General features: G+C 48.0%; 1 protein-coding gene across 4 annotated transcripts in view; it reads left to right on the forward strand.

The window, feature by feature from the left end:
* Positions 1-9,270, forward strand: part of ppp1r16b (protein phosphatase 1, regulatory subunit 16B) — a 163,855-nt gene extending 154,585 nt beyond the window's left edge. For all 4 annotated transcript variants that reach the window (XM_080204391.1, XM_080204392.1, XM_080204389.1 and 1 more), the window contains 2 exons: positions 583-754; positions 8,336-9,270. In XM_080204391.1, the coding sequence (XP_080060517.1) occupies positions 583-754; positions 8,336-8,845 (682 nt within the window). In that variant the 3' untranslated portion in view covers positions 8,846-9,270. The remainder of the gene's footprint in view (positions 1-582; positions 755-8,335) is intronic.
* Positions 9,271-14,195: the final 4,925 nt, after the last annotated feature.

The following is a 14,195-nucleotide window of genomic DNA, read 5'->3' on the forward strand; positions in this document are numbered from 1 at the left end:
AGCGCCAGAGACCCGGGTCCGATTCCCGGCTTGGGTCACTGTCTGCGTGGAGTCTGCACATTCTCTCCGTGTGGGTTTGCTCCAGTTTCCTCCCACAGTCTGAAAGAGGCGCTGGTTAGGGTGCTTTGGCCATGGTAAATTCTCCCTCAGTGTACCCGAACAGGCCCCGGAGTGTGGCAACTTGGAGATTATCACAGTAATTGCATTGCAGTGTTAATGTAAGCCCACTAATAAATAAACCTTAAAAAAAAACTCCATAGCCTGATCCCAGTTTCCCGCCTCATCCTTGGTTCCCCTTTGCCCCTGTCTAAATCCTTCTTGAAAATATACTTGACCGTCTTCCCCAAAATGGAAAATGTTTTATTAACCAACACCAGGATCTTGCACCTTGAAAACAAACACGCTCAAACAATCCTTTCCCCGAAGTTAGGGAAGCAAAGGGGAATAACGACACAAAGCTTGTGTGCTAATCCAAGGACGACATTAGCCCCAGTGGGAGCAGGCTCCATTCTCGAGTCAGAGCAGTCAGTGTAGGGGAGCTTTGTGCAAAGGGTGATGCAGATATCCTGTTTCCCTTCACAGGACGGTTGTGCGTCGAGCAAGCGTGTCTGACCGAAACAATATGTACAGGAAGGAGTGCGAGCAAGAAGCAATTATCTGGCAGCAGATGGGACGGAAGGAAATGGAAAAGGAAATTGCGAGCAGTGACGGAGAAGACAAGGAACCTTCCAAAGATCAGGAGAATCTGACCCCGGTAAAGACTTCAACTAAAAATATTCACCTGTCGGAGTTGGGAACGTGGAAACATGGGGTAGGCCATTCAGCCCTTTGAGCTTGTTCCGCACCATTCAATGGGATCATGGCTGATCTGTTGCCCAATTCTATATACATCTGCCTTTGGCCCATATGGTATCCCTACAGTGCAGGTGTAGGCCAATCAGCCCATCGAGCCTGTACACTTCAATGAGATTACCTCTCGGTCTTCTAAACTCCAGAGAATACAGGCCAACTCTCCTCAATCCCTTATCGGACAATCTCCCCACCCCAGGGATCAGTTTACTGAACCCTTGTTGCACTCCCTCTGTGGCCAGTAAACCATTCCCCAGGTAAGGAGACCAAAACTGTACACAGTGCTCCAGGTGTGCCCTACCTTACCACTGCTGTTTGGTGGTCTACAAAAAACTCCTGCCCCTGTTTAAAAGCAAAATACTGCGGATGCTGGAATCTGAAACAAAAACAGAGAATGCTGGAAAATTTCAGCAGGTCTGACAGCATCTGTGGAGAGAGAATAGAGCCACCATTTCAAGTCTGGGTGACCCTACATCAGAGCTCAACCATTGCTGCCCTGTGCTGTTTCTTAGCTCTGACCCAACTTTATAAGAACATAAGAAATAGGAGCAGGAGTAGGCCATCTAGCCCTTCGAGCCTGCCCCGCCATTCAATAAGATCATGGCTGATCTGTCGTGGCTCAGTTCCACTTTCCCGCCCTCTCCCCATAACCCTTAATCCCCTCTCTTATCAAGAACCCATCAACCCGCTTCTTAAAAATATATAGCGAGGCAGCCTCCACCACTTCAACGGGCAGAGAATTCCAGAGATTCACCACCCTTTGAGTGAAGAAGTTCCTCCTCAACTCCGTTCTAAACCGCCTCCCCTTTATCTTGAGGCTGTGCCCCCTAGTCCTACTGTCTTTTTTGAGCGGGAAGAGTCTCTCCACCTCTATCCTATCCATCCCATTCATCATCTTATACGTCTCAATGAGATCTCCCCTCATTCTTCTAAACTCTAATGAGTACAAGCCTAGTTTATTCAGCCTCTCCTCATAGCTCAATCCCCTCAACTCCGGTATCAGCCTAGTAAACCTCCTCTGCACTCCCTCCAGGGCCAAAATATCCTTGCGCAGGTGCGGCGCCCAAAACTGCACACAGTACTCCAGCTGCGGCCTCACCAATGTCCTATACAGCTGCAGCAAGACCTCCCTACTTTTATATTCAATCCCCCTCGCTATGAAGGCCAGCATCCCATTCGCCTTCCTGACCACCTGCTGCACCTGCAAGCTGGGTTTTTGCGACTCATGCACAAGGACCCCGAGGTCCCTCTGCACCGTCGCCTGCTGCAGTTTTTCGCCACGTAAGTAATAGTCCTTCCTACCATTCTTCCTACCAAAGTGGACCACTTCACACTTGCCAACATTAAATTCCATTTGCCATTTCCTGGCCCATTCGCCCAGCCTATCTAGATCCTTCTGCAGACTCTCCACACCCTCCGCACAATTTGCCTTTCCCCCAATCTTGGTGTCATCAGCAAATTTCGACACCCTGCACTCGGTTCCCTCCTCCAGATCATCTATATAAATGGTAAAAAGCTGAGGCCCCAGCACCGACCCCTGGGGCACCCCACTAGTCACCAACCGCCAATCCGAATAGCACCCATTGACCCCCACTCTCTGCCTCCTATTTGACAACCAATCCTCTATCCACGCTAACACCCTACCCCCAACTCCATGTCCCCTGACCTTCTGCAATAACCTCTTGTGAGGTACCTTGTCAAACGCCTTCTGAAAATCCAGAAAGACCACATCCACCGGCTGTCCTCTATCCACTGCCCTAGACACATCCTCGTAGAACTCCAGTAAATTTGTCAGACACGACTTCCCTTTAATGAAACCGTGCTGCATCTGCTCTATCAAGCAATTCCCTTCAAGATGCCTCGCAATTTCCTCCTTAATGACGGATTCTAACATTTTACCTACCACAGACGTTAAACTAACCGGCCTATAATTCCCCGCCTTTTGCCTGGCACCCTTCTTAAACAACGGCGTAACATTAGCCGTTTTCCAATCTTCCGGCACTTCCCCAGAATCCAGCGACGTCTGGAAAATAACCACCAAGGCATCCACTATAACCTCCGCCATTTCTTTCAGAACCCTCGGATGCATTCCATCCGGTCCTGGGGACTTGTCCACAATCAGCCCCTCCAGTCTGTCGAGCACCACCTCTCTAGTAACAGTAATGTCATTAAGACCCTCCAGTCCTACCACCTTTCCATCGCTAACACCCGGCAAATTATTCACGTCCTCCTCCGTGAAGACAGAAACAAAAAAGTTATTCAAGACCTTAGCCATATCCCCATCCCCTACCACTAGCTCCCCTTTCTCATCCTCTAAAGGACCAACGTTCACCCTAGCCAGCCTCTTCCTTTTTATATATTTATAAAAACTCTTGCTATCCTTTTTTATATTAAGTGCTAGCCCAGCTTCATAGCTTCTCCTACCCTCCTTTATCAACTTCTTTGTCAATCTTTGTTGACATTTAAACCTTTCCCAATCCTCTTCTCGCCCACTGCTCTTAGCTACTCTAAATTCCTCCGCTTTTAATTTAACACTTTCCTTCACCTCCTTCGTTATCCACGGCTTATTACATCTCCTCCTACTGTCCTTTTTGACCATCGGAATAAATTTCTGCTGAGCACCAAGAAAGATCCCCTTAAAGATCCTCCACTGCTCCTCAGCAGAACTACCTTCCAACGCGCTCCCCCAGTCCACATTCACCAATTCTTCTCTCATCCTACCGTACTCCCCTCTATTCAAACAAAGGACGCGTGTCCGGGAACCCACCTTCTCCTCCTCCATCTGCAACAGAAACTCCACCATGCAATGATCACTCTCTCCAAGAGGATCCTTCACCGCAAGGTCCCTAATTCTACCCGCCTCATTACATAGCACCAGATCCAAGATAGCTCGCTCCCTCGTCGGCTCCAACACACACTGTTCAAGGAAATTATCCCGGCAGCATTCCAAGAACTCCTCCTCGAGCCCACCTCGTCCAACATGGGTCGACCAATCAATATGCAGATTGAAATCTCCCATAACTACTGCCGTCCCATTCCTGCATGCCGCACTTATTTGCGCGTTAACAGCCCGCCCCACCTCCAGATCATTATTTGGGGGCCTATAGACGACACCCACCAGCGTCTTCCTCCCTTTGCTGTTCCTAATCTCCACCCACAACGATTCCACGTTCTGCTCTTTGGCTCCGATATCATCCCTTGCTATCACCTTGATACTATCCTTAATCAGCAGAGCTACGCCACCCCCTCTTTCCTCCTGCCTATCCTTCCTAAACACTTGATAGCCCTGTACATTCATCTCCCAGTCCCTGTCACCTTGCAGCCACGTCTCTGTAATGGTCACCAGATCGTATCCATTTGTGTCGATCTGCGCCACCAGCTCATCCACTTTATTCTGAATGCTTCGTGCATTCAGATAAAGCGCTTTCATCCCAGCCTTCACATGGACCCTATTTGCCGTAACGCCACCAATTGGGACATCCTCGGCCTCTTCCCTTACCTGTACCCTATCCTTAACTTTAGACCTCGTAGCGTCACCTACCCTCGCACCCTCCCCCCCCCAATTAGTTTAAAGCCCTGTCTACAGTCCTCTTTACTCGATTCGCCAACACTCTGGTCCCAGCACGGTTCAGACCAACCCCATCCCGCCCGAACAAGTCCCACCTACCCCAATACTGGTGCCAATGCCCCATAAATTCGAACCCATTCCTCCCACACCAATCCCTGAGCCACCCATTCACTTCCTTTATCCTGTCAACCCTACGCCCGTCTGCACTCAGTTCAGGCAGTAGCCCAGAGATAACCACCTTGTCGGTTCTACTTTTTAATTCCATTCCCAGCTTTTCATACTCCCTCCCCAGATCCTCAGTCCGCACTTTGCCTACGTCACCGGCACCCACATGTACCACAACGACCGGATTCTCACCCTCCCACTCCAGATTCCTCTGCAGCCCAGCTGCGACATCCTGTACCCGAGCACCAGGCAGACAACACACCCTTCTGTGCACTTTGTCATTGTGACAAAGGACAGTGTCGATACCCTTCATCCCACTATCCCCAATCACTACTACGTTCCTTTTCCCCTTCTCTTTGCCTCTGTCCTGCTGCATCACTGTACCGTGTGCAGTTTGCTCACCAACCTCACCTGCCTCGTCCTCTTCTGATCTAAGATCCTTTCTCACTGATCTCCTCCTTTATTCACAGTGCTACCTCACCTCTCTTTTCCTTATCCTTCCTAAAGGTTTAACATTAAGGTCCCAGTGTTGTTCACCCTACAGCCACATCTCTGTAATGATAATTAGATCATATCCAGTCATTTTTAATTGTGCTGCTATTCATCTATATTATTGAGAAGGATGTGTGAATTCTCCCTTTGAATGATTTTCACAAACTTTCAGCATAATTAATAAGTTTGTACTCTCAGTCCTTTTTTGCCACACTCTGGTTATCATTTTCCCTTAATGCTACCTTGATCTCAGACCTGCCCCTCTCTCACTTCCCTCATATGATTCCTTGCTCTCCCTATTTGGTTTGAAGCCCTCTCTACAGCCCTTGTAATATGACTTTTGTTAAATGGGGGGTGATAACACAATGGTATTATCACTGAACGAGTTACATGTGTAAGATGGGTATAGAGAGAAATGGGCCAAATGCGGGCAACTGGGATTAGCTTAGGGGTTTAAAAAAAAGGGATGGCATGGACAAGTTGGGCCGAAGGGCCTTTTTCCATGCTGTAAACCTTTGTGACTCTATAGACAGAGTAATCCAGAGACCCAGGTAAATGCCTTGGGGACCTGCATTCAAATCATAGAACCATAGAAACATGGAAGATAGGAGCAGGAGGAGGCCATTTGGCCCTTCGAGCCTGCTGTGCCATTCATCACGATCATGACTGATCATCCAACTCAATAGCCTAATCCTGCTTTCTCCCCATAACTTTTGATCCCATTCGCCCCCAAGTGCTATATCCAGCCCCCCTTGGATAAATTCAATGTTTTGGCATCAACTACTCCGTGTGGCAATGAATTCCACAGGCTCACCACTCTTTGGGTGAAGAAATGTCTCCTCACCTCTGTCCTAAATGGCCTACTCCGAATCCTTAGACTGTGACCCTTGGTTCTGGATTCCCCCACCATCGGGAATATTCTCCCTGCGTCTAACCTGTCTAGTCCTGTTAGAATTTTGTAAGTCTCTATGAATCCCACTACGGCAATAAAAGCAATAAAAGAATTAAAAGTTAAATGACACCACTGTTGATTGTTGTAAAGGTCTGTCCTGTTCATGAATGGAAAGCTGCTAGTCCTTACCTGGTTTGGCCTACATGTGACTCCAGACTCTTAAATGGCCTAGCAAGCCACAATCTTCTCAAGGGATGGCCAATAAATGCGGCCAAGGCAGCGATGCCCACATCCCGTGAATAAATTTTCAGAGCCTCACCACTTGTCCCAGCACGTTTGAGGTGAAGACCATCCCAGTTCTACCCACCCCACCACTCCCCGCCATCCACTCCATTGACCAATATTTAAGACCTGTTAGAAACGTGCAATGTAGTCAGTTTACGGCTGGAATTTTACTGGCCGCTCGCCCCAGAATCGAGGAGGGTGAGACTCGCAGAACGGAATTCTCCGTTGGCCTCGGGTGGGATTTTACGAGCCTTGCTTGAGCGAGGTCATAACATACCTGCCACACAGTATAGTCCCATCAGATAGTGAATTCATGTGTTGGTGTTTGGCCATGTGCTGTGGTTCACAACTGTGCCACTAGGTGGCAAGCAACAACAAGACAAACCAATGTGAAAGCGCACAGTTAATTCTGAAGTTCGGTATCCCTTGGGGGGAGAAATTATCCACAATACAAACTTTAATGCAACATTGCATTGCACTTGGGTGTAAAATGGCAGTGGGAATTCGCATCCCCGGGATTACCACTGACCTGAAACTGAACTCAACCCTATCATAAATACTGTGGCAACCAGAGCAGGTCAGAGGCTAGGAATTCTGCAGCGAGTAACTCACCTCCTGACTCCCCAAAGCCTGTCCACAAGGCACAAGTCAGGAGTGTGAGGGAGAACTCTCCACCTGCCTGGATGAGCGCAGTCCCAACAACACTCACAAGGCTCAACACCAACTAGTACCAAGCACTCGGCAAAATCAGCACGCCATCCAACACACTAAACATCCACTCTCACACTGAATACACACTGTATCATCTACAAGATGCACTCCAGCAACTCGCCAAGACTCCTTGGATAGTATCTTCCAAAGCCTTGCCACCCAAGACAGGGGCAGCACAAACATGGGAATGGCACCACTAGATGTTCCCCTCCAAGCCACTCACCAACCTGATTTGGAAATATATCACTGTTCCTTCACTGTCACTGGGTCAAAATCCTGGAACACCTTCTCTATCAGCACTGTAGGTAACAATCTAAAGTCAAAACTTAGCTTTTCCGTCAGTCCCCTGACTAGTGTGACGCTCAATCCTCTTGACAGAAGGATTCCTGAGGTTAGTTTAGTTTAGCTTATTTATGAGTCTTACATTAACACTGCAATGAAGTTACTGTGACAATCCCCATATTGCCACACTCTGCCACCTGTATGGGTACACTGAGGGAGAATTTGGCATGACCAATGCACCTAACCAGCTGTGGGAGGAAACCCATGCAGACATGGGGAGAATGTGCAGATTGCAAACAGACAGTGACTCAACCTGGGAATCGAACCCGGATCCCTGGCACTGTGGGCGGTGGACGGTGCTAACCACTGTGCCACCATGATGGTAAGGTTTTGTTAGAGCCTGGTAGCTGATGTCAACTAAGATAGAGCTGGCAATGGTTAAAATCACCAGAGTCCCAGATGACCGTAGGGAAGAGCTGACCGGTGGTGATTTAACCTGAGGGTCACCACACCTCAGACAAGAGGCACGGTTGCGAAGACGGGGCCTTCACAAATAACCTCAGCCGGTACGGGAATTGAACCTGTGCTGTTGGCATCCGTCTGCATGAAGGACCAGCCACCCAGCCAACTGAGCTAAACTTACTCCCAATTCCACAGTACTGGTAGACTGGGGAAGAGCAGGGGGAATGCCGATTCTGAGCCCTGCCTCCATTGTTAATGGCTCTGAAAATAACCACCGAGGTTCACACTGTCGGCACTTTTAAAGGAAGGAAAAGTATGATGGGAGGAGGCCTTTCAGCCCCTTTTGTGCCATGCTAGCTCCTTACAAGAGCTATCTGATTAGTTCCGCTCCACTGCTCTTTTGGCAATAGTCCTGCAAATTTCCTTTTCAAGAACAACCCAACTCCTGTTACTGTTGAATCTGCTTCTGCCGCCTGTTTCAGGCAACACATTCCACATCACAACTCACACTGTAAAGAGAATTCTGCAGCAGTTATTATGGGTAGGGAAACCATTCCCTTTTTTCTTGTTGAGTTCCGGGTTTTGTTGGTGATAAAATGTAATAATTTCCACGCCTGTTTTAGATGCAGAATCTGTCACCCGAGACGCAAGAAAACACGACAGAGGAACCCGAATCGACAGCAGAGTCTGCAGGCGCCGGTGGAAAGAACAACCCGCTCATCTCAACGCCAACTTCCCAGCGATCGTCCGCCGTCACTGAATCCGCAAGGACTTCCCCCGCTGCGGAAAGAGCAAACGGCCAGGTTCTCCTCAGCGAAGGCCGCCCCGCTCCGTCGCCACAGCCAAACAGAGAGAGGAACTGCCAGACACTGTCCGAGCTCAAACGGCAGCGGGCGGCCGCCAAACTCAAGAAGCAGGTGTCCCAGGAAGCCGCTCTGGCCAACGGCCTGGGGAGCATCTGGGAAGGCGACCAGCTGCGGCCAAAGGGCGACCCGGTGGGCTCAAGGACGTCGGAGGCCAGTTCCAATGGGAACTCGCTCTGCCACTACCAGCCCATTGGCGACCCCCCGCTGTTAAGACTGAAGGCGCCGCTGGAGGAGCCGGAGGCAAAGGGGCAGGGCTGCTGTAGGATTGTCTGATGCCGCAGCAGGAGCTGGAGAGGTTTTCTGCACTTGTGCCAGAGATGGCAGCCCACATGACGTTCATGCCAGTAGCTGCTACATTGACATACTGACATGAGGATGTTAATTTAAGCACTATTTTAATTCATTGGCCATTGCATTCACTGGGTAACTTTAAGCAGCTCTTTACTCTGCAAGGTAAGAGTGAATGCCTGTGTAAATATCTAGAGTTTCTACCTACCAGACTGGTAAGGCATACACACTGTATTACTGTACAGGGTTTCTGATTTGTCTGGGACTACGTCTCTTTTGTTCTTTCACACTTAATGTAAGGGTTATCCAGTGGAATCCAACTGAGTGTCCATTCCATACCTACAACTTTGTCTATGAAAATAACTGTCAGTTTTGTATGGTTTATTTTAAAGTAAACGATACGCACAGCACTGAATGCTGCATTTTTTTTAAAGTGGCTAAATGTCGTACGCTTGTTCTATTTAAGATCAATGTTACTCCTCCTCTGCTCCAAGGAGAACATTACTCTCTCCTGGAACTTACGGGAAGAAATGATTTGTTAAAGAAAGTGTGTGGTTTTAAAGTGCAGTGTCACAGGGGGGAGTGTTGGGGATGATTGTTCAAGAGCAGGCAACTTGGGAGGCATTTCCTGTTCTGTAACTGTGCTTCCAAATCAGTGGTGCAGTGATCACATCTTGCTTTTGTGCAGAAGTCCTGAAACCAGCTTCCTCTACTAAAAAACTTCTCCAATTCCTCAGTTGGACGCTTACCCCCTCCAACAAGGTGGGGAAATTCTGTGCCTGGGCCAGGGAGCAGTGCCAGACCCCAAGTATTCCTTGAAACCAGTTTTATTTAAAACACAAGAGCGTAAGAACTAGGAGCAGGAGTAGGCCATCTGGCCCCCTGAGCCTGCTCCGCCATTCAATCAGATCATGGCTGGTCTTTTTGTGGACTCAGCCCCACTTACCCGCCCGCTCACCATAACCCTTAATTCCTTTACTGTCCAAAAATTTCTCTATCCTGGCCTTAAAAACATTCAATGAGGTCGCCTCAACTGCTTCACTGGGCAGGGAATTCCACAGATTCACAACCCTTTGGGTAAAGAAGTTCTTCCTCAACTCAGTCCTAAATCCACTCCCCCTTATTGAAACCAGTTTTACTTCGAACATAAGAACTAGGAGCAGGAGTGGGCCATCTGGCCTCTCAAGCCTGCTCTGCCATTCAATAAGATCATGGCTGGTCTTTTTGTGGACTCAGCTCCACTTACCCGCCTGCTCACCATAACCCTTACTATTCAAAAATGTATCTATCCTTTCCTTACAACTTGGGGTCACGTCCTGCCATCTCCAGCCCCCACCCACTCCATGGATTTAGTAAGGATGGCGTTCTGTGTAAAGTTGAACAAGAAACTGAATTGTAACTACGCACATTCTGGAGTGGTAGCTATAGTAATTGAATATCACACGATCGTCTGGGATGGCCACGGGGGCGAGGTTATTGGGTTAAAAATCCAACTCCAGCATTCAAAGCTTAAACTGACACACCTCCAGTTTTGATAAAGGGTCTTCTGGACTCGAAACATCAGCTCTTTTCTCTCCTTACGGATGCTGCCAGACCTGCTGAGATTTTCCAGCATTTTTTTCTCTTTTGGTTACACCTCCTGGTGTCTTGGCTAACACTGATCTCTTGGCCAAAGTGACCAGAAACAGATTAGCTTGTCAATTACCTCGGTGCTGTTTGTCAGATCTCGTAGGGTGAAAATTGGCTGCAGTATTTACCTACAAAACCACTTCTCAGTCTTCCAGCTAAGATCAAATGTCAGATCAAGGCCAAGATGGGGTGGAATGCTTTATCTAGTCAGCTTGGATCTTGTTTCTCGCTCTTGTGGCGACTGAGAATTGGATTCAATTGGATTTTGGGTTTGGTTTTTTGGAGCAAGCAAGGAATGGATTTGGGTTTTCCCGGTTCACTCTGAGCACTGGCTTTGTGAGTTTAAGGATGGAGTTAAAAAATTAAAATTGAAAAAAAATGCCGCCTTTTGGCTGGAACCAAGGGCGGGTTTTCCAGCTGCGCTCATCTGGAAAATCCCACCCAAGGCCAACGGACCTTTGCATGGTCCACTCAACAACTACCCCACCCCCCCTCCCGCCAGCCCGCTACAATTCCCGTGGCAGACAGGAAAATTCTCCCCCAAGTGTAAAATCAACCCAAGATCAGGTGTAATCCTGTTCTTGTCAGTGAAGATTTTGTATGTCTCTCTTGTGGGGACCATGAATTGGACTCAATTTGAATTTGAATTGGAGCAACCAAGGACACAGATTAAGGGCTTGCCCTGCCCAATCTGCACATTGGCTTTGTAACTCTTGAGATAGGAATAAAATTTACAAAATCAATGGTGCCTGCACTTCCACTGTATTTCATTGGCTATAAAGCACTTGGGTAAATACTGAGGTTTTAAAGTTTATTTATTAGTCTCACAAGTAGGATTACATTAACACTACAATGAAGTTACTATGGAAATCTCCTCATCACTACACTCCAGTGCCTGTTTGGGTACACTGAGGGGGAATTTAGCATGGCCATTGCACCTAATCAGCACATCTGGAGCACCCGGTGGAGACCCACACAGATATGGGGAGAACATGCAGACTCCACACAGACAGTGACCCACGCCGGGAATCGAACCTGGGTCCCTGGCCCTGTGAGGCAACAGTGTTAACCATAGCATTTGCTAACTTTACTATCAATCCCCTGGATTCTTTAATGCTGCTTACTTTTTTGGCAAACTTCCTACAAATTCAGCAAAAAGAAAGTATTTATATTTTTTAAGTTATCAACCAATCGCTGCAGAAGAGCTTAAAGTAACAGACATTGTGCCACCGCGCTGCCCAACTTTACAATCATAGTATCATCGAACCGTACAGCGCAGAAGAGGCCCTTCGGCCCATCGAGTCTGCACCAACACATTAGAATCACCTGATCTCCCACCTAATCCAGTCTGCCAGCACTTGGCCCATGACCCGGAATGTTATGGTGTGCCAAGTCCAGATACTTTGTAAAGGATGTGAGGCAGCCTGCCTCCACCACCCTCCCAGGCAGCGCATTCCAGACCGTCACCACCCTGTGGGTTAAAAAATTCTTCCTCTCATCTCCCCTAAACCTCCTGCCCCTCACCTTGAACCTACGTCCCCTCGTGACTGACCCTTCAACTAAAGGGAACAAGCTGTTCCTTATCCCTCATAACCTTGTGCACCTCGATCAGGTTGCCCCCTCAGTCTTCTCTGCCCCAAGGAAAACAACCCAAGCCTATGCAACCCCGCTTTATAACTTAGATTTAAATTTAAAACATAAGAACATAAGAAATAGGAGCAGGAGTAGGCCATCTAGCCCTTGGAGCCTGCCCCGCCATTCAATAAGATCATGGCTGATCTGAAGTGGCTCAGTTCCACTTTCCCGCTTTCTCCCCATAACCCTTAATCTCCTTGCCTACCAAAAACCTATCTACCCGCGTCTTAAATATATTTAGCGAGGTAGCCTCCACCACTTCAACGGGCAGAGAATTCCAGAGATTCACCACCCTTTGAGTGAAGAAGTTCCTCCTCAACTCCGATCTAAACTGTCCCCCCCTTATCTTGAGGCTGTGCCCTCTAGTTCTGCTGTCCATTCTAAGCTTTGAAACTCTCTCTCTCTCTCCCCCTTGGTCTCTCTGTCCAGCCATGTGCTCAGTGTTTTAAATTTCAGCTCCGAAAACAATGCAGGTGTGAAAATTGGTGGTCCGTCTACGGCTGAAATCTGCACTTTAACATATCTGCCAGAATTGAAGGTGTTGACGGAAATAATGTTGATGGATTGAGTACCTGAAAAAAGGGGAGGTGTAACATTGAAGGTCCCTCTGTCTGAGCAGACTATGAAAGTCGATAGACAAGGTTCTTTTTTACAGTGAGCTGTGTTGTTTCTTCAGTTTGAATTCCCTCTGATCACCAGCAGGACCTGCTGGGGCCTGTCGCTGGGGATATAACACTCAGTACTCACACGCTCTGTCGTTGAACACAAGACCTATCAGGGAACACCTGCAGGCTTCTCCGATCCTGAGAAGTATCACAACAGACCCTAACACGACACTGTTACACTTGTGGATTAACCAGCGGGGATCATCGGCTTAGAAGTTTTGATTTGATTTGACTTATTATTGTCAGATGTATTAACACACAGTGAAAAGTATTGTTTCTTGTGCACTATGAAGACAAAACATACCATTTGTAGAGAAGGAAACGAGAGAATGCAGAATAGTGTTACAGTCATAGCTAGGGTGTAGAGAAAGACCAACTTAATGCAAGGTAGGTCCATTCAAAAGTCTGGTGGCAGCAGGGAAGAAGGTTGGTACGTGACCTCAGACTTTTGTATCTTTTTCCTGAAGGAAGAAGGTGGAAAAGAGAATGTCTTGGGTCCGTGGAGTCCTTAATTATGCTGGCTGCTTTGCTGAGGCCGCGGGGAGTATAGACTAGTCAATGGATGGGAGGCTGGTTTGTGTGATGGATTGGGCTTCATTCATGACCTTTTGCAGCTCCTTGTGGCCTTGGACAGAGCAGGAGCCATACCGAGCTGTGATACAACCAAAAGGAATGCTTTCTATGGTGCATCTGTTAATCTTAGCGGATTCGCTCACTCACCTCCTCGTCCCCGTGGCCCTGAGGTCAATTGGGCTGTCTCCATCCCATCATACAAGTGAGATCAGCATAACATTAACACAAAATGGGATCAAACCTGGAATCTGCCTGTTGCGTACAGCTCAGCAAATACATTGCAACACTGACTGCACTGGTCATAACGTGCTTACTTGTGGCTACGCTCGCTGAATATTTGGAGGAGCAGATTTTCTTACCTAAAGGACAATAATTCTCATTTTGGGGAGTGGGATTATTGCTTACAACTGGAGCAATAATCAGTGTGAACACAGTGTCTGAGTGAGCTGTATGTCTGTGATGTTATCTTCAGCAGCACTGTGTTTTTGGCAGAGATATTTAACAGATAAAGTCTTTTAACCTCTTCAGATTTGAGGTTACTCATAAAACCATGTGAAGTGCTATTACAGTGAGTGATATCAAGCAGTCTGCCTAAGAGGAACTGTTAGCTTGCAACTCTCTAATTCCCCACAGAATCGCCTGATGCGAGAGAACGATGATCCTGCAGATTCTGAGTGTGGGTAACTGGCTCTCTTCGGGTAAGTACTCAGTATGTCACTAACCAGCTGAGCTCTGCACTGTAACAGTTAGGGACGCTCTGACATAGGGACACACCGGACCCATGCGCAGGGGACCCTCAAGCAAATCTGGGTGCCCCATGAGGGGTGTTGAGC

Source organism: Carcharhinus amblyrhynchos, chromosome 16, assembly GCF_965287045.1.
Source record: "Carcharhinus amblyrhynchos chromosome 16, sCarAmb.v2.hapA, whole genome shotgun sequence".
Classification (NCBI taxonomy): Eukaryota; Metazoa; Chordata; class Chondrichthyes; order Carcharhiniformes; family Carcharhinidae; genus Carcharhinus; species Carcharhinus amblyrhynchos.